The sequence below is a fragment of the Cricetulus griseus genome, chromosome X (genome assembly GCF_003668045.3).
Source record: "Cricetulus griseus strain 17A/GY chromosome X, alternate assembly CriGri-PICRH-1.0, whole genome shotgun sequence".
In the NCBI taxonomy this organism is placed as follows: Eukaryota; Metazoa; Chordata; class Mammalia; order Rodentia; family Cricetidae; genus Cricetulus; species Cricetulus griseus.
In genome coordinates, this window is record NC_048604.1 from 104,571,161 (window position 1) to 104,592,995 (window position 21,835).

At 37.1% G+C, this 21,835-nt stretch overlaps 1 protein-coding gene across 3 annotated transcripts in view; it reads left to right on the forward strand.

Moving 5' to 3' along the window:
* Nucleotides 1-21,835, forward strand: part of Mid1 (midline 1) — a 346,136-nt gene that overhangs the window by 276,097 nt on the left and 48,204 nt on the right. For all 3 annotated transcript variants that reach the window (XM_027431836.2, XM_027431835.2, XM_027431837.2), the window contains exon 3: nucleotides 869-964. In XM_027431836.2, the coding sequence (XP_027287637.1) occupies nucleotides 869-964 (96 nt within the window). The remainder of the gene's footprint in view (nucleotides 1-868; nucleotides 965-21,835) is intronic.

The following is a 21,835-nucleotide window of genomic DNA, read 5'->3' on the forward strand; positions in this document are numbered from 1 at the left end:
TGTGAACAGGAAATAGGGCTTGTTATATTTATACCCCTAGTGTCTCTCTCAGACACTGACATTTACTAAAATCTTAATAATATTTGTTTGTGAATGGACAATAATTGAATAGACAGTATACATGGAGAATACTTGAAATAAAAAAAGAAGGGAGATATTTTAATGACTCAGAGCACAGGGTTATTGTGGTCAAAAATGTGATTAAATATTTATTCCAGGAAACTTTAAAATTGATGCTCTTAAGGAACAGGCCTATATTAAAATGCATAATCAATATAGTGTTCAAGGACATATGATCCTGCACAAATAGAGAAAAATGGAAACACAGACAATATATATTATGACTGGGAAGTGTGACATATGTGTGTGTCATATGTGTGACAAGAACTTCTAATAAATGCTATAAATGGTTATATTTTTAACCATAGTTGGTCAATTCAAACCTTCTTTTAAGAGATTAACCTCATCCTAACCATAGATTGGTAAATTTCAAAACCCTAAAATTAAGCTATGTGAAGCAGAAATACAGTCTTGATATTATTAGCATTGCTGACTCAGGCAAATGAATAAATATTAAACTATGCACTTTCTCCCTAGATCAGGATCTATCAAGAACTTAATGCTAATTATCCAATTAAATGTAAATGAGTTGACACAATAACCATTAATAAAAACAAAATTTGAATATTTCCAGAAGAGTCTTTGAAATACAACTTTTGAAAATCTGGCTTAAATTTATAAATACATAAAATTGAATTAATAGCATTAAGATTTCTGAAAAAAATCTACCCACTATTTTTCTGAGGATGAATAATACTAAAGTAGAAATGTATTCAGAATAATTTTTCTCTCTTTCTTTTTTAAACAGCAAAACTTGGAGAGCAATCTTACCAATCTTATTAAGAGGAACACAGAACTGGAGACACTTTTGGCTAAACTCATCCAAACCTGTCAGCATGTTGAAGTGAGTATCCACCCCATCCCCATGGTATATTTCAGGTGAAAAGTGCTAGCTTGGATTTTTTATGTCTACTTGATTCCAAACTTTAAAGGAGAAATCTTTCTTAGGGCTGGAGAGATGGATCAACTCCTTTTTTTTCTTTTACTTTTGTGGGGACATTTGAGACAGGGTTTCTCTGTGTAACAGTCCTGGCTGTCCTGGAAATCTCTCTGTAGACCAGGCTGGCCTCAAACTCACAGAGATCTGCTTGCCTCTGCTGGAATTAAAAGTGCATGCCACCGCTCCATAAGAACACTTGCCAAGTCAGATGGCTTATATTCTTAGATCTCCAGCTCCAGGGATCTGACACCCTCTTTTTGCTTCCCACATATACATACCCACATGCCCCCCCACACACACATAAAATCACAAATAATACCAAAATAAATATTTTAGAAAGAAAAATCTTTCTTTTTTTTCTTTTCTTGTTTTTTTTTTGAAATACCTTTCTTAATAGTAAATATTTTACAGAAGCCAGACATATGCAACAGATGAAATTAGGAAAGAACTAGAAGTTTAAAGACTTTTTCTACAGCCAGGGCTACTGCAAACTCATCCTTTTATAGCTCCCTCTTGATTGAATATTCCATGTCATTCCTAATACTATACATTCTAATCACCCTCACAAAGAACAGACCTTCAAAGCACAATTTAGAAGGTGTTTTGTAAGTTTACTAGGGCTGCCATAGCAAAACACCATATTCTTAAAAATTGTCAAAAAATGTAAGTTTCTTTTCTCATAATTCTAGATGACAAAACAGTCAGCAGGACTGTTCCATCTATATGCTCTAGGAAAGGTCCCTCCTGATTCTTCTTATCATCTGCTGGTTCTAACTACAGCACTCCAGTGTATACCTCCATTGTCACATGCCATTCTTTCTATGTGTCTCAGATCCTGTGTCCAACTTTCTTTATATAATCAAGCCACTAGGTTAGGACCCATCCTACTCTATTATGGCATCTGTACAGAAACAAGGTCCCATCACACACACACACACACACACACACACACACACACACACACACACACACACACACACACACATACATATAGTTTGAGCCACTACAGGTCTATACTACATTCTTCTTAGCTGTCAGATAAGTGTCTGTGAAAACCCACCATTGCCTCACTAGCAGAACCTATAGTGATTCAAAACTGAGGTGTAAGGCAAAACTGAAACCTCCTTTCCCCATGCCCTAACTCATATACCCAAAATGAAAGCTTTCAAGCTATCTGATCTTTAGCTTAACAAGGCTCTCTGCATGGTAGTTCAAGTGCCATCTGATATCTGTATGTCCAAGTCCTTCTTATCTGTCCTCCAGTCACAAGTTGAGGGCCACCTCAATTTTGAATATTTACCTTGATTTCTATACCACAGTCACATCTCTTTTCTCTGCATCACAATATTTTATTAATAATCTTTGAATGAGTTTTTAGCAGTATTTTGCATATTGGTTCCATCTTTTGCAATTAGAATGTGCAGTCTTTCAAAATAGGGATCCTATATAATTCATCTCTGAATTTCAGACTCCAGTATATTTATTTTGAAACAGAAGCTGAAGATCAATTTAAAGTAAGAAAAGAATCTCAGGGGGAATTGTTCTGGACAGATATGCATGATGCTAGTATACTCTTCCCAATTAGAAATTTGGAAGTTTATGAGTTCATCTCCCCTTAGTATCCATGTTCAGAGAGACAATGTGTTTATTTTTCTCAGACTCATCAAAGTGCATTTATATATTCGTACATACCTATTCATATACACATATCTATGTAACAATAATAATCAAAGAAAAACAGGCTACTAACTTGAGTGTTGGTGTCCATGAAGGGATTGGAGGGGCTAGAGAAAGGAAAGGGGGAGGAAAGTGATATAATTCTCTTTCAATTAAAATGTTTTTAAAAAAACATGAAAAATGTAGCATCATGTCCACTACACAATCAGAAGTACTAGACAACAAAGGTACAAAAAACTTTAAAAGGAATATTGAGGGGAGAAAATTACTCTTAAGACAATATAGATACTGGAATTATGAGAAGAATTTTTAACATTGAATGTGTGAAAATTTACATTTTAAACAATTTTCCCACTATTCAGCAGCATTCAATACATTTTTAATATTGTACATCTACTGACCACTACATCCAGAAAATTCCCTTCATCATAAATACATTTGTCTTTCAAAACATTATGCCAAGTTAAATAAGCCAAACACCAAAAGATAAAGTTGATATGATTTTAAATTATGTGAAATGCATGGGATAGGAAAATTGAGGAGTCAGCATAGAGTTACTGGGCACTGGAATGGAGAGAAATAGAGAGAGGTTTAATGTGTTTATTTTTTAAGTATACAAATTTTTAGAATAACTGCTCTCAAAATAATAATGTTTTACAGCCATTTTACCTTATCTAATCAGTAATTATAATGCATGGCCTTATGTGGTCAAAACTGTGGAAGCAGATTCTCAATGGAGTAGAAAGAATCATAAAGATCATAACATATTGGATGTCCACAGATTCAAATAATAGCACAACTAAAGAACAGCACAGCAGCCAATCACATACTGATATCACAGAATGTGGCTGTTTTAAGTTCTAAGACATTTTTCTTTTGGTAGCATGCAAAGTACCTTCCTGTACCAAGGCTGCTAGGACATAGGAGTGATGGTTCTACATAGGGACCAGCTTGCCTTCTCCGTGTTTAGTGAGTTGTGTGGGTGTTATCTTCAGCAATGGGGCATTGGTATCAACTTGTGGAAAGCAACCTTACAGCCTTGGCAACAGCCTGGGCTGCTTGGGAATTCCCATGTGACCTCTTTGGACAAAAAGGTAATTAGTTGTAACCCAATTTTGGTATTAGAAGCTTCATTTGGTGACAAGAGATGGCCAGTTGGGACTCTGTCTCCCCCATAATTTGGCAATTTGATGTAGATTGCCTTCATAATATATATATAATATATATATATATATATATATATATATATATATGTTCATATTCTAAGAAGTATCTACTGTATTAATTAGGTTTCCATACTGCCCCTCAATTGCCTCTTGATTTTAGCTGAATCTCCTTCAGAACTTAAATAAGGAAGCAAGAACTGGGGGTTGGAGAAATGGCCTACACATTAAAATGTTTGACTTACAAGCATGAGGACCTGACTTCAATCCCTAGAACCTAAGTTAATAAAAGAAATCTGCAGTCAGGGTGGTGCCAAGGAGGTTGAGGTAGGTAGATCTTTGGGGCTGACTGACCAGCTAGGCTAGCCAGTAAGAGACCTTATCCCACCCCTCAAAAAGTGGATGGTTTCTGAGGAATGACAAGAAGGTTGTCTTTTGGCTTCCACATGCACACATGTGAACACAGAGAGAGAAGGAGGCAGGCATGGAAGGAGGGATAGATGGAGGGAGGGAAACAATAAAAATAGAGACAGACACACACAACAGAGAGAGAGAGAGAGAGAGAGAGAGAGAGACAGAGACAGAGACAGAGACAGAGACACAGAGACGGAGAGGTATGCATAATTGAGCTGAAAGCTTATGGAGTTTACAAAGGAATCAGGACTTGAGCTTGTCCTATAGATTTCAGAATTACTATCTTATAAAATATCCCAGGAGTTGGGAATGTAAGCTTATTTTATGTTATCCAATGGTGTTTCTGATGGTATATTCTTCAGCATTACAAAGCTAAGCTTTCAGATACTCTCTGACTAAAGCATCTCTGTTATGCAAATACAGGAGATTTGGTGTAATGCTTATAATGTTTTGTGTTCATAAAGGTTGTGATTTTCTTTATAAGAATCCCTTTATGACCGGAAGTTGAAACTGGTTACAGTGAATGTTGGAAAAATTTTCAAGCTCCAAATTTGCTATGTGTTTCTGCAGTAATGTTCAGGGGTAAGAAGTGGGGTGTTTTCCTTTTCCTGAACCATACATTCTAATGCTCATCATTTTGGTGCAGATAAGCATGGTACAATAGATAAAGGAAAGTTATAGAACAGAGCAATAGGGAAGGTGAAAGGATTAGCTTCTGGGCTCATGTCATAGATCTCTTCCTTTAATCACTAAATTATCCTCCTCCCTGTCTTTTATTCTGTTAGATGAAGCTTAGAGTGTTAAGGCAACAGCATATTACAGAACCTTGACCTTTCTATACTAGTGAAACTGAATTTGTTTGGGCCTTGTTGATTTAACAACAGAGGAAATAGTAGTGAAGAAGCATAAAGTTTCCATTATTGCAGAGCTAAGTGAATATGTATGATTATATGAATAAATGTATGAACAAAATAAATTATCCATGTGGCATATTTTTATTTTTATGATTTGATGGCATTTGATGTTTAAGATAATAAGAAATAATTATTTTTCCTTAGTAAAGAAAATCACCTGTGCTTTATGGTAAATCTTATAAATGCTTTATGGATTGGATGATTATTTCATTCAATTTCAGCTAGTTACTTCTTATAGCATTAATGTCTGTTTTCCATTATGGCTGGTAATAATTTCAGAACAAATGCCTTGTTCCTGATGCAATGTTAGTATGACTTGAATTTATAAAATGGTATTCATTGTAGCATGATGTAAAATTATATTCTATCATGTTTGGTAATTTCAGATGAGATATAAGTTCAGGAAACTGATCATCAGACTATTTCAATGGGTCAGATATTATTTCAGATAAGATACTAATTTTAAAACAAAATTATTACTGACTTACTTACAAATAGGCATACATGTCATTAGAAGTGATTCTTAACAAAATTTAAGAGTATTTATTTCTTTCTCTGCTGCTTTGTAAATTCTTTAGAGTGGAAATAAATTCTTACTTTTGACTAAATTTCCAAACCAAGAAATGTATTTTAAATAATTGCTTGTGAATAGAACAATGGTAGTAGCAATATTTTTGCATTTATCCTAATTATTAATATTCTAAAAGAATATTTTTAAAAATCTGAACTCCAAGTTCTTCCATAATAATTGAATGAGTGCATATCTAAATCATTAATGAAGAGCATCAGGGTCATAAATCCCTTTTGAAAAAAAGAGGATATCATAGCCTGGCATGGACAGTGGGGAGTAGTAAAGAAAATGAATATCAGAATGACATGCCAAAATTAGATGCAAAATTAGATTAGTGATCCACAATAAAATGTAGCCTTGTCCTTAACATTTGAGTGAAATAAGTTGCATGTCATCAATTTCCTCTAACACTGGTCTCTGCAGAATAGTAAGCCCTAATTCATGAAAAAATAGAAAGTCTACAATTTGGAGCATCAGGTGACCCTGGTTTGGACTGGCCTCACAGAATATGTACTGATTTGCCAAGTTTTGCATAATTTTTTTTACTGTGACTTTCTGTTCTGGAGACTGCTGCCTATTCAGCTGTTCAACAGTTATTTCTGATGAAGGTATAAGGTTTGGCCTGGAGTCTGATACTCTAATTGGTTCAACAGCCTATTTTATTCATATTTTTAGAGCACCTACAATGTGTGGTTTACTGTGTTAGGTGCCAAGGGACCTTTCTCATCAGGGACTCTCTATCTTCACTAACACAGAAGAGTGCCAACAACACAAGATTATTGCCACAAGCGAGGTGTGGATTATATCCTTCAAAAATCAGAAGATGTAGAAATTAGTGCCTGCTGTCCATTGGGAAAGACAACAGTAAGATGTGAGCTTGACTTAAGGAAGGGTACTGCTAATGGAGAGAGACGAGTGCAGCTTGCAGAACAGATGAAGAAATGGAATTGGACATGGAGGAGTGCATACATACTGTGTGTGTGTATGTGTGTGTCTGTCTGTGTGTGTCTTTGTGTAGCTTATGATGGAAAAATGAAAGCATGCATGAAGAAAACCTAGCTAGGGAGCAGCTTTGGAGAGACGGGAGCTGAGAAGCATTTCATTTGGCATTTGGTTTGAAATTGGCTCTTGAAGGTTTAATGACAGTTCATGAAGCAGGTAGATTGTGTAGACTTCACACTTACAACTGGAAACTCTAACTCATTTCACGAATTGTTATTTGTAGCTCTTTGGATAATATTCTATTTATCTTCCTGAAAATTAAGCAAGCATCCATGTGAAAAGGCCACAGTATTAAGGGTACTCCAGCAAGTTAGTGGAATGGGTTGGGTACCAGCAAGCTATTCTTTTAAATCAGTACAGTGGAAAAGAATTTCCTGCTTCACAACCTAGGTTCCTAGACTGTACTTCTTCCTTTTCCTCTTCCTGAAGTTATCCTTGTATTCGAGTGTGAGCATTCTTGGAGAAAACAACGTTCCCATGCGAGCTGGAGCTAAGAAAACTCTCAGCACAGAGGTGACTCTTCATTGTTGTAAATTCAATCAATGAATTCCTTCTCAGGCCTCAGGAGGAAATGCTACATCCTCATAAGCCCACCCCTCATCCTGAGGGTTCTCTTCTGCTTTTCTTTTTTAAAAAAAATATGTGAAGCCCTTAAAGTTCTGCCTCTCTCCCCATTGTTTTCACAACTTATTTAATAAATGAGGGCAAGCAAATGAAATGGCCTTGTAATTGTGTAAGTGCCAAATCTTTTCAAAACTAGAGAAGAGAAGGGAACTGGGACTGTCATGTAATTCAATCTTGTTTGTAATTCAAACATATAAAAAATAAAAAACTAAAAAAAACTAGAGAAGAAGTAGTGTAAAGGCCAAGGCAATTTGGGATTTAATAGGTACGGGCATTGAGAGAGCAACCTCAGAGAACTGACAAAAGTTTGTGTTAAGGTGGTGTCTGGGGTTCTCTAGACGATAGGCTTTAACTTTTCTGTTTTGTTTCTTCCAGAGAGGATTACAGTAAAAGCTCCCTCAGGTCTAGTTTGGAGTTATTGTTATCTAGAGCATAAAACAAGCTTATGAGAAGTGATCAAAATTTGGGTCAGGAACTGGATGTGATCACACACACACACACACACACACACACACACACACACACACACACACACACACACACACACACCACACGCTCAATCCCAGCACTGGGGATTCTCAGGCAAGAGGATTCTCAAGGCCAGCCTGGACAACAAGTGAAATGTCGTCTCCAAAAAATGGGGGAAAATCAATTTAAATGTAAAAAAAAAACTAGCTGCAGAACTTACTTTTTGTAGGTCAAATACGGATTACAACTCTCATTACCACATTCTCTTACCAATTTTCTTCGAAAAATCAGAAAATCTATTTTATTGCTTAAGAAAACACTTAGAATCATTACTCTTATTTTTGTAGCAAATATAATACACTGTAAAAGACCACTTGGGGAATTGTTGGTGACAGTGACTATCAATCTACACTAAGATAGTAAAGAAGAAAAAGTAAAACATTGTGACCAATTGTTGTTTGGGGAAGATAGAGGCCCAGCTGACTGCCTTTGTCCAAGGTATAATCCAGCATCTTGTCAGTGTGTTAGCCTTGGCCCCTTTGATTAATCTTGCCTTGTTTGTAATCATCTTAAATTCTTTTAACTTTCTCTCTCCCTGTCTCTCTCTCTCTCTCTCTTTCTCTCTCTCTCTCTCTCTCTCTCTCTCTCTCTCTCTCTCTCTCTCTCTCTCTCTCTCTGTTGTGTGTGTGTGTGTGTGTGTGTGTGTGTGTGTGTGTGTGTGTGTACATGTGCACGGGTATGTACATGCTTATATGTACATCTCTTATATGGATATCAGAGAACAATTGTGGTAATTGGTTCTCTCCCTCAACCTTTTGGATTCCAAGGATGGAACTCAGGTCCTCAGGTGTGGCAGCAAGCTCCCTTACTGGACAAGCCATCTCTCTGTCCTGTAATCAGCCTGCAATCAATTTTCAATTTTTCTGTGGCTCTTTTGTTTTTCTCCCTTAGTTTTTCCTTCTCTTTTTAATAGTAACTTAGTTTCCTTAGTGTCCTTCTGTGGATTTCCAATATTGGCATATGGAACAGCAAACTACTTGTGAGTGAATTAAGCATTTTAAACTAGATCTCTGCTCCAGCAGTGGACTGTATGAGTTAAGATGAATTACAGGGATAAATTATCTTGAAAGAAAGATGAATATTTTTTGCTTCAATTAATTGTGCCACTTCCTATTGTCTCTTTGTGGAGACATTGGCAAATGCTTCAACCAGAGCATTGGACAAAGGCCAGCATCCAAAAATACACACATATAAAAACACATATTTAGACACAGAACCACATACACATATGCATTTTAAGGCTTGTGGACATGTGTGTGATCTGGATGAAGCATATCCTGCTGTGGGCAACCTGAGTATCTCAAGTTGTTTACAAATTTTTAGTCCATTGCTACTTGCAGAAGAGTCAGATTCTGACTCCATTTGACACCCTGAAGGGATGTTGCAAAGGATTACTTAGAATTAGACTTTGGGTCTTATTAAACCAGACCAGCAAACTCCCATTCATGTATATAGATCTAAAAAGGTGACAGCGTGACTGGGCAATTGTCAGCATTCAGAAACTATTGTGGCCACTACTATAGTGAATTGATTCATCGGGTTTAGATCTTAGGATTCCTGTGACACAGCTGCAAAAGAACTAACAGTCTGTATTAAATTTCATCATTTCAGAAAAACTCAATTTCTTGGGTATCTTATGTTCATTACTATACCTAGTTTCTGCCACCAGACTTACTACAATTAATAAGCTATGAAGAAAACCTGATTTTCTCAGTGTGAATCAAAGTGATTGTTTATAAAAGTATTATCTAGAACATACTTGGATTTGATGCTTTTGGGGTGAAAAAAATTCACAAATCATTGAATCATTTTACTTACTTAAAATTCGTGAGGAATAGAGAGAAGATGTCAGCAAAAGTCTTCTAGTATACTAGAATTAGGAAATACTTCTATGACTGAATGAAGACAAGACTGAATTGGTGCTTTTAGAACATTCCCAAGTTTAAACTCTGAAACATTTAAAACAGCATGCAAAATTTTCATCATCTGTTAATCTTTATAATTTGAGCATAGTGAAGTTTTGTTCTGAATCCTACCATATATTCTGAATCCAACCAGATGGCTTAGAGTGGAGTTTGACCTTGCTATATTGAATGTGGAGTAATAGGCCTAAACTAGGGCTCAGTGGCTGAGCAATAATAGGAAGGAAGGAGAAAGTGTAGTTTTTCCATTTTGTCCTAACATGGTCTTTCTACACAAGAAAGAGATTCTTTGTAGTGTCTCCCTTAAACTATTCTACATGCAACGTCATTCTCTTGAAAGAGTAACCTATTTGGGTAGCTAGGGCAGTACAGATTTTTCTGACATGATATAAAGTATAATGGGAATAAGGAGATAGATGACTCAGTTGGTAAACTGCTTGATCTCTAGCACCCACACAGAAGCGATGCATGATGGTGTACAACTATAATCTCAGTGTCATGTGAGGCTAGTGGAAGTAGAGACAAGCGGATCCTTGGAGCTTGCTGCCTAGCTAATCTAGCAGAGTCCGTGAGCTTCATGATCAGTGAGAGACCATGTCTCCAAACCAGAAAAATAAAAAGAAAGTGAAGGAGAGCATATTGACAGATGCCTGACATTGACTTGTGATCTTCACAGGTACGCTCACACACATGTAAGTGCAAATGTATACATGCAAAACACACAAGAATAATATGATACAATTTCAAATGGTCTTTACGGTTAGCTATAACTCAGCTTTCACATAAGATGAGCTTAGCAGGATGGATTCAAATGAGCAAGTCCTGGATGAAAGAAGGTGACCATGAGGGACAAATAGGAGCTTGGCTTCCCCATGGCTCACTCCTGTTCACTTTATTCAGAGATAAGCATGATCACAATAAGCAACGATTACTGAGTAGCTTAGTCAGATTCTTTTAATTCTATATTTAATGCATATTTTAAATTAGTACCCTCAATTAATGGGTATCAAATGTCTTCTATATAACAAGCAAGCCAAAATTATCCTTGTGTGTAAAATAAATATACATTACGAGAAACACAGGACACATCATCTTGTACCTCATTGTATTGGCTTTTATTTTTAATTGCCAAATGTAGGAAAAACTGGAAGCATTAGTCTAATTTTAAAATTCTATATCAAAATAACCGAATGATGCACATAAAATTCTCATTAACAAGAGTGCCATTGTAGCACTGCTTATTTTTGTTTGAAATAGAAATTTGAATTTCTCAATTCAGCTATTTACATGGCTTGGGGCTGCCACTGAGTGCAAAAAACTCCCAGTGAGGAACAATTCACAAAGTATTTACAACCAAGTAAGGTGAGTTCTAAGCCTGGGACTGTATGGTAGACCTTCCATTTTGCTTTAAAAGCTATTTTGCTAGATAAACTATTAAGTATCTGTACAAAAGTTAATAAATTCTCATGAAAGCATAATTCTCTGACTAGGCAAGGTATTATTAGGCCATCATAATGTCCTGTCTATTTCCGAAATATTGGGGAGATGGTGTCTCCTTCATGAATACTGGTATCATGAGGAGAATACTACTATATAAAGCTATTAAATCTCCATAACTAAGTATATATTAGGGAATAGGGAAAGCAAAAGTAATAGGATTTACACACATGTACCCTAGAAACAATTATGGCTACTTGAGAAGATCTTATATTCACATTCTAATATAATTATCTCAATAGCCTTTTCATGTAAACATTATCATCACATTGCCCATATGTCTGTGGCTTAAAGCAAGAAAAAAAACAAAACAAAACAAATATCAGCTAATAAAGAAATGAGTTAAGTCAGTCATGAAGGTGCATACCTGTAATCCCACACTCATGAGACCAAAGCAAGAGGACCATGACTTTGAAGTCCCCCTAGGCTACATTGTGAGTTTCAAGCCAGGTTTGTCAACACAACAGAATGAGGTAGAGAGAAGAATAAGAATGAGAATGCATATGAAATTGATTCCAATTATGTAAAATGACTATAGTAGTAGCTGAACTTCCCAAAGTAGGTGATTGGAATGATAGAATCCAGGGAGAAGTCTCACTAAGTTATGCCCAGAAGACCTTCACAAAGACTCAGCAATTACACAAACACATCTGTGGTGCCAGTAGATTCAAAGAGCCATCACTTCTGAAGTATTCTTAAATGTTTGGTCATTAACCACTGTTGTGGTTACCCCAACTTCTTTGAGATGACAAATTTACTTCCTTTAAAGAGTTGTCTCTCATTCTCACGAGGAAGTTTAACATATGTGTACAAGAACTAAATAGTACCGTAGAGTCAGTCTTTCATGTCATACTCTAACATTTGTATGTCAATAATGTGTAGCAATTAAGAGATGACGCTTTACAGAAATTTGAAAATTTTGCTTTCCCATTCCAAATTAAAGCATAATGTATTTAGATCTGTGATTTTAAGCTAAATGTGAAAGTAACACTGAAATGTCCAAGAGAACCTGACTTTCATTAGACATTATTTCTCAATTTAATTTGTGAGACTTGCAGAATAACTACGTAGGATTTGGGAAAGATGAAATTTTTAAAGGTTTTACTTACCCTTTTAAGAATTTTAGGTGATCAAAGTAAACTGGAGATATAAATGCAGTTTAAGATGTTCCAGAAATTTGTTGGTAAAATATGAGCAATGCTTGTCTGGGGTGGACATTGCCTGGAAGAATGGCTTGAAGGTGTTTTGTGAGATTACAGAAATGTCTTACATCTTGGTTATGTTGATCATGAAAATCTTTTTAGGTATCCCTTGAAGTATGTGCATTTCTTTGTATGAGAATATTTACTTTGTTTTTTAAAAAAATCACCTTAATTAGATGATTTCTAGATGGAATTGAGGGTTTAATGAAGTTGAGTCCCGGCAGCTTGAGTTAATCAAACACTGATTTAAGGACCCCCTGTGAGTGATTGTTCTTGGTTTTATAAAATGTATTAGATTTATAAGTAGATAATGAGATTTATTTAAAAGCCTAAGAAAAACTGTATAGTTAATGACTTGTGTAGATGCATTCCTTGTACAAACAATTCCCATGGTCTGTAAGTCCATGTCTAGGCCTTTCCTACTTGGCAGAATTCCTTGGGAAGTATGCCAGGCTTCCCAAGATGTCTAGCAAATGGTATAATATTTGCCAATGGCTCTTGGTATACTAATAGCATTTTCCAAGGCATCACCTGCATCCTTCTGTCTGCCCTCCAGCATTAGTTCATTTGCATAAAACTGCACGCCAGATAAATTGTCACCCTAATGAACAGGCAGGAGTCTTTCTTGAAAACATTATACTCTGCAATGACAGATTTCAGTAGCCACAGATCCCCAAACACAGCTTATGGGTGATAAGCATGCCCACCAGGCCCTTGCCCAAACTGAGGGGTGTGGCACTGGATAGGAGCAGGAGGACGAAGGGAGCAAAGCAGAGAACTGGGAGGCAGGTGTCCATCTGGGGCATTCTGAATCCATGAACAAAGACCACAGAGGGTATTCCCAACCCATCACTGAAAACCTGTACCTTTCCTTTTGATTTTCTAGATCAGTGTTTCTCAATCTGTGGGTTTCAATCCCTTTCGAGGTTGAAGGACCCTTTCACAGGGGTCAACTAAGACCATCAGAAAACACAGATATTTACATTAAAATTCATAACAGTAGCAAAATTACAGTTATGGAGTAGCAATGAAAATAATTTTATGGTTGGGGTCACTATAACATGAGGAACTGCAATGAAGGTCACAATATTAGGAAGGTTGAGAACCAGTGCTCTAGATACTCTCACAAACCTCCTTTGGTTCTAAAATCAGTTCGATAGCCAGACTGAATGGAGTTGGGGAAAACGCTTTTAGAAGAATCACTTGGCACATGAAAGCTAGTTAAACTGACAGAGGTCAAATGTGACTTATTAGGTCACTTTTTAAAATAGCAGACTATTTCTATACAAGTGCACATGCACAGAGTGGGGAGCACTACACTACATTCTCTGAATCAATAACCAAAAGACATCCAAAGTCAATAAGGTTTGCTTCAGGTATCATCATGGGTATGCTGGTAGCATCTCCTTCATTCAAGGACAAACAAGAGCAGCTTCATTTCCTCATGTTTCCACTCCTTTGCTGCTTAGACTGTTGCAAAAATCTCTGGAAACCACTAGCTTTGGTTTCCTTGCTGTCTGGAAGTTGACTGCACAACAGTCTTAATTTGTTTGTTGACAAAATGAAAATAAGTACTGAACAAAGGTACAGTAGTTCTCAACTTATAAATAGGGTTTGCATGGGGAAAGTATGGGATCTCTGAGTTTTGGTGAAACTTAGTTCTTCTTTTGGCATAGTATACAAAACTAATGATGCCATGGTAAAGGAAGATGGGCTCTGTGTGGTTTCAGCATGCATTTACCATCAAGGTGACCTACTGTGAGTAAAAGAGTGGGTTCAGGTAGACAGTAACAACAGATGCTACTGTAAAGAGGACACATGTAAATGCTAGCCAGGAATCAACTTCTGGCTACTGAAGCAAAGGATCACTTTAATGTTCACAGAATCAAATGGCTTTTCCCTTCTGCTTTTCATGTAATGGCCTTAAAGAATTCCTCTTGTTTGTGGTTTCAAAAAAATTAGAACTATGCCAGTGGGGCCTGCCTTTAAGGGTTCTATTAAACAATAAGAAGGCTTTGTTCTTAGCTACAAAATTAAAACAAGCAGTGTTTCCACTACCTGGAAGGATGCCTTCCCCAGGCCCTACCCTACCTTGATCCTTACACAGTGAACAGAGCCTTCAGTCTCCCAGCTAGGAAGGTGAGAAGGCAACATCTAAAATATAGCTGACCTTTCAGATAATGGAGGGGCTGAGCAGCTGGGGAAGGAGGAAAGGAGAGAGAGAGAGATGGAGACAGGGAGGGAGGGAGACAGGGAGGGAGGGAGGGAGGGAGGGAAGGAGGGAGGGAAGGAGGAGATAGATGATGGATGGACAGATGATAGATGGATTTTTGAGACTGAGATTTCTTCAAGTGATGCTCCTTAACTCAAGACTTTTTTAAAAAATCAGTTGTAGTGCAGATCTTCAACCTTCAGAATGATTGCTTTAAAAAGTCAATAATAATTTTAAAACGAATGGAAATGATGGAAGCAAGGAATTTCTAAATAAGGAAATAGACACATATGTGTATAAATGTTACATACACAAGCAAAAACACAATGTTTTCGCCTGGCTCTTGCCCAAATATAGACAAATTGGAATAAGTGAAATACAAATACTCATATGTGGATTGTAGCCCTGAAGTAGGGAATGCCCATGGTCAGACACAGTCTGGCTGCCTCATATTTAAACCTAAGCTATTGGAGTTACAGAGCAAATGGGATGAATGTTGGGTCAGCCTCTTCTAGCTTCCTCTAGAGCTGATTGTATGAAACCATTGTAAAAAAATTATCTTCTAGAGCTAGGCTTAGGAAGAGGCTATAGAGGCAGGCAGTGGTGGTGCACATCTTTAATATCAGCACTCAGGAGGCAGAGGTGGACAGATCTCTATGACTTAGAGGCTAACCTGGCCTATAAAGTGAGTTTCAGGACAGCCAAGGCTTTACACTGAGAAACCCTGTCTTGGGAAAAAAAAAACAAGAATAACAATAAGAAGAACAAGAAGAAAAGAGTATATGGTGTCTATGGGTGTCAGTGCCTTGTCCATGTGGGACTTGCCGTACCTTCCTTCCTTAGTGTGGGGTTTTCTTGGTCTCTTCCAGAGAATTCCAGAAGAGAGTGAATCCCTTACCTGTGCTTAGAAGCCTTTGACTCATTCCTGATGGGACATGTTAAATAAATCCGTTACCTGCAGTGATTCTCAGAGTTGCCTTTTTATTGTTTTATTTAAATAGCGTCTTTTTCATTTATTTTAAATACCCTCTGCTCCTTCCAACCCCCCTAAGTTCTTCCCATTTACCCCCACCCCATCCCCTTCCACTTTTCCTCCATTCAGAAAGGGGCAGGCCTCCTATAGGTTGAACAAAGTGTGGCACATCAAGTTGAGGCAGGACCTGGATCTCTAGTTTCCCAGAGTGAGCTTGGGCAGGCACACTTTGCTGTCTTCATACCTTTCCTTGTCCACTTCTCTACTTCCCACTGGGATTTCTCTTCAGGTATCTGTTCTTCCAGGCTCATCTTATACCATTTTCCAGGAACAGCAAAGTCATAGACTTCTTCTAAGATGGAATGATAGCAAGAACACTTTCCGTGTTTGTGACCAGAGATCACACATCAGATTTCTACAACCCATTCTCTATTTTGTTGTGTTTGCATTAATGTAGATAATAAAGCTTTGGCAGCAAAGATATTTAGTGATTAGTGTCTCTGCTTCTGCTCATGTTCTGAAGGGGCAACATCCAGACAAGAGGAGGTTTCATAGGTGGATACTTCATAAAGATAGAACTATGTTTACTTTTTTTCCAGTTGTACTTCCAAGCTCAAGTTTTATCAGTAATGTAATCAAGTATGTTTCACCCCCTGGAAGGAATGCCGAAGAGCAAGGGCTGGCTGTCATTCTAAAGAACTTTATGGAAGGGCAGATGGCAACTACACTTAAGTAACGAAAGCTTCACAGAAATCCAACTCTGTATTTCTCCATCACATCACTACACAGGAATCATGGTACAAACTGGAAAGAATGCCGCTTATCAAGATGACAAATGCCAGTGCAAGTAATGAACATGAGACTGCAGACTAGAAGTTTCCTCTTTCCATTAGAAATAGCTTCCTTTCTCTGAATTTGGTTGCCTCTATCTTTCCTTTAACTCAACCAGCATCTGTAAGTTATTTTCACCTTCAAAAAAGCTGATTTTTGCTAAATATGCTTGTTGAAGATTACTTAACAGAATGTTACTACTTTTCAGAAATTTTATGAAGATGATTTGATAGACATAATTGAATATGCCAGGTTAGTGTAGTTTTTTTTTCTTTTTTTTATTCTTTGTGCCCAGCCCAAACGGAAGGGTGTAGAGCATTTGTTTTATAAAGAGTGTAATTAATAAGCTAAAGGAAGGAAGGAGATTATTGTTTTTTGCATGAATTATGAGCAACACCTTCCATTCTGTTGCTTCATTTTGAAACTGCTTTCCACAAAGTTGCCATTAAACAACCCCAAATGTCTGTGTCATTAGTGCCAAGAATGTGAGACCGAAGGCTGAAGTCATCTGAGTGTATCCTAGGAAATAGAGCATAGGAGGGTCAATGTTTGTTATAAATGTGACAGAATTCTGTAGAACATAGTAGGAAAAGTAAAAGCCAAGCAGCAGTGGAGGATTGCCAGCTTCAAAATGGAAACCTATTAATTCAGCAATTGCAAACTCTTCATGCCTAGAAGGAAGACAACTAGGATTCACTGAGTATCTACTATCTTCCAGATTGTACACAGATGTTTTTATTGAAACTATGCAAATAAAGAAATATTCTTGGGGAAATTCATGCATTTTCACACTTTTTGCTCTAAGGCCCATGATCTGTTCTCTATGCTGAAGGATGACAGACTATGACCCTAGGTTTAAATCTTACTTGTCATCTTCTTTTGGTAAACAAAATGGTTTTTGGCACACAGCCACACCTGTGTGGTTATACTGTGTCTATGACTGCATTCAAGAACATAACAAGAATTGATTAGATGCAACAAAGTCCATATGGTTCATAAAATTAAAATATTTACTTTCTACTGCTTTGCAAGCACTATATCCCAACTCCTGCTCTATACCATAGAGCCCTTCCTCCTCAGCCCTTTCTCTCTTCCAACTCAATTGCATAGGAAACATCTTTGATAGTATCCACTCAGAATTTAAAAGTAGCTCCAAAAATTCTAGAGTTGGTTGCCATGCTAACATGGCTTCCTAATTTATTGAGCTGATGAAAGATCAGATGTATTGATTAGTGCTACAATGTCTTTGGATAGACAAAATAGGATGATTGGTCCTAGTACCTATCATTTTCATTCTATATGGGCATTGCAGATAAACTGATCTTTGAAACAACATTGAGAATGGATATTAACATAGGATTGCTGTGTATAAATCAAGTTTCAATGGTTTTTCATGTACTTACTCACTAGTTCTTGCCAGTGCACCTAAAAGACTGTTGTGAGGACTGTCCTTTACCCTGTAGTATGTTTAACAGTATTGCATTTGCCCCGGGGAGGTTAGAGTCTGTGTTTTCTTCATGGACACAGGGAACCTGAAAAGGGAATAGTTGACATAGACAACCAGGAACATACAGCTAGTGATCCACACAGACATGACATTGTTATCCCAAGAAAACATCTCAAAGTCCAGAGTTCTTAAGTGTCTCTTTTAGCTCTTTGGTCTCTCTAAAGTATTTCAATGCATTTGAAGATTTGGCTTTACTGAAAAATTAGCAACAGCATCAACACTTTGAATGGACATGCTCTGTTATACTACTCTTGGGAATAAAATTCCCTTGTGTGAGGTTTCAAAGTTTTAGACATTAGCAGTGGCATTTTTGCTGGGCAGTTTTATTGCCTTGTTACATTTGTATTTCATTTATAGGAATTTTATTGCTCTACTCACTGTAGTGTGTTACCTTTTAAATGGCATCTTATGGGCTTGTTTATCCAACATTTGAGTTTCATAATCTTAGAAACCTCAAAGATTTACCATGAGTATCCTGAGAATCACTTTTAAATCCATAACAAGCACGTAACAAACCCTATTTGAATATTCACTCGATAAGTAAAGTTGATCTGCTGTGGACCAAAGGGTTTTCCACCATGGTGCTCTGATAGCTTATATCCAATGTGTTGTTACTGTTACTTCTCACAAAAATCACTTCAGGAGGAGACTCCATGTTTTAATCATGAAAAGCCATTGTTGGAATTGAACAAATTTTAGTCAAAAAAATAGTAAACCTTAAGCTCTGGAATGTAACTTGGTGATAGAAGGCTTGCTTGGCACAACCAAGTCTTGGATTCCATCACCAGCAGCACCAAAAATTAAAAACTAAATTAACATATTGAACATTAAAACTGTGGCTCTGTGTTGTATCTTCTGGTTTCTCCTCCACAGACAGAGAACATGGGCACTGGGGCATTTTCTCTCTTGACTACTTGAGCAAGATCCACAAGTATCTGACTTTGGTCAAGAGAGTTTCTGAGTAAAGATTATATGTAAACATATTAGATTCATTACAGTAATACCGTCTGTGCTTACTCAGTTCTCCTTGGCTCAGCTTTATATACAAACTGAACTATTAGAATCCCTTTCATTGTTCCTTCTGGCAGCTCTGTCTAACTTCTGCCCCAGGGTCTGGAATGTTCATCACAGCTGCCTTTGGCAATAAAACCCAAAGCACCCTCAGATCCTCATATTTCTCTTTGCACCTGGTCAGCAGAGCACGGTAGGGCACAGAGCTGAAGTGCAAGCAGTATTCCCCTCATACCCTCATCTTACTGGCCAAATATCAGCTTATCCACATCAGAATTAACTTCTGTGGTGTGTTTCTTTTTGAGTGACTTGTGATTTAGATTTAGATGCAGATTCAAAGTTACAGATGACTAGTATACAGAAACAAATGCTTTGGTGTCCAAAGTATGGCATCTAAGGAACACAGTATGTGAATGTTGCAACCTTTCACTAGGTTGCCTCAATTTAAATTAGCATGTAATGATCCTGCTTTTGATTTTACCATAAGAACTGATTTTAGGCCAATAAAACATACGATGTAGATATATGATTTTAAAACTCACAGATGGCAAGGTTAACAGTCTCAAAGGAAAAGTGTAACTGTGGCACAATTTTAAGCTTGCACTAATTGTGGGCCAGTGTGTCTCTTGGGCTGTATAATCCCCAAGAGTCACCATTCTTGTAGAATTCCTAGTGCATTGAGCAATGTTCCTTTCTCTCTGAATATTCTGAAGTCAAATTTCCTGTCTCTAACACATTGGCTTTATCCTGTTTCGGGCTTACTTCAGTGTTCCATCTGTATACAAACAGGAAGCCATCTATCAAATGAGTGTATCCTTTTGGCAGGAGGAATTGGGAGGTTCTACTTTGAAAGAGTGTAGGTGGCTAACTCATTTCAACCAGGCATTGTCACACGAGAAAAAAAAAATGAAGGTTTCAAAAGTGCTGTTAGACACAACAACTGATGCTGGTATGAATGCAGGGGTAAAAGAAACCTTTATATACTGCTGGGGAGAATGAAAAGTAGTATATTCATTATGAAACTCAGTTTTGAGGTTCCTCAAAAAATACACTCTTTTCCACTGTTTCCCTGGGGCAGACAGAACTTTTCCTGTCTTCCTCTTCTCTTCTGTCCTCTATCTCTGTGTCTCTTTACCTTATTTTCTTACCTCCCCCTCAATAAAACTTAAAATATGAAAAAATCCCACTAAAATCAGAAGTCCAACATGATTCAGATATATCACTCCTGGTCATTCACCCAAAAGACTCTGTATCCTACCATAAAGATACTTGCTCAGCCATATTTCTTGCTATACTATTTACAATAGCCAAGATATAGAAGCAGCCTACAGTTCTATTTACAGATGAATGGCTGAAAACTGTGGTGCATACACATAATGGAATTTTATTCAGCAATAAAATATGGAGCCTTAACATGTGCCAGAAAATGGATGGGCCTGGAGATCATCAGAGTGAGTTAAACAAGCCAGACTCAGAAGACCCATCACGTTGTTGTTGTTCAATGAATATATATTAACACATGGTTTTCAAAAATAAAAGTAAGATCACTACCCAAAAGCAAAAAATAAAGAAAATTCATATCAGTTCAATTTTACTTATGAGAAGTGTCCAGACATTTCCTCTCCATTGATGTTCCTTTCTAAGAGTTCCATGAAATATTTCTAAAGATTTAAGACCACATGTGTGTGAAAATTAATGATGTTTATATTCTGTACCATACATCTCATTTAGCAGTCAAAAGAGCAAGTTTTAAGAAATAATAGAGACCATTTACAGACTGCTAAAGAACATTCCACAGACATATAGCCAGATTTTCAGCATGTCTCTGTAATTAAACCCCTTTAATGTTTATACATTTGACAAGGAAAAAAATTGTCAACTTTACCCCACCCCTTCTGTGAAATCTTATAACACTATTAGACCATAAAACTTAGCAGGAGTACTTTTTACTGGGCACTGCTAAAGGACTGACCTAAAAGAAAACAGTTAACCCCTTTATGTTATGATTGTCTTATGTAATAAATTGTGTATATTACTATTAAAAAAGGCAATCTCCATGCTGACAGTTGATATGGAATTCTAACCAACTATCAATGTGAGGTAGACATTAATCAGAAGAAAGACCGGTGGTGCTGAATTTAATCTCTGATCTAGGAAGCTTAGACCTTAGGTGTGCCTTCTGCACTTACTTCAGTTTTCAACTTTCTCACATCAAAGAGACTGTAAATGATTAAAAGGTCATGGTCTGAGAAGCAGCAAGATGACCCTATTACTAGGAAAAAGTGGATCACCAAGTTTTTACAGGCAATACTCTTCTGATGCTCCTTGATTATGTAATTTCCCTTCCTAGTCTACCCTCCCTGCTCCCAATATACTTAGGGAAACTGTGAACTGACCTAACAGGTGGGAAATAAGAGCCTATTCTCATTATTTACTAAAGTTGTGTTCTAGCAAGCCACTGTGAGCACTGAATTTCCCAAGGCCATTGTTGTCTTTCATATACACATGTACATAAAAGAACATCATCTTAACCAAATCTTTAAACTCATCTTATAGATCCCATTTTCCTTACTGTTTTAAGAGAGCAAAGGGGTCTCTGAAATAAGTGGCTAGTGTGAAACCACCACAATATTGGTTACTTGATTCATGTGCCTCCAGCCCAATGTCAGAGCCTCCCACATTGTCTCCCTTCTATTGATACTTCTGTACAAAAAATGGCATAGAAGG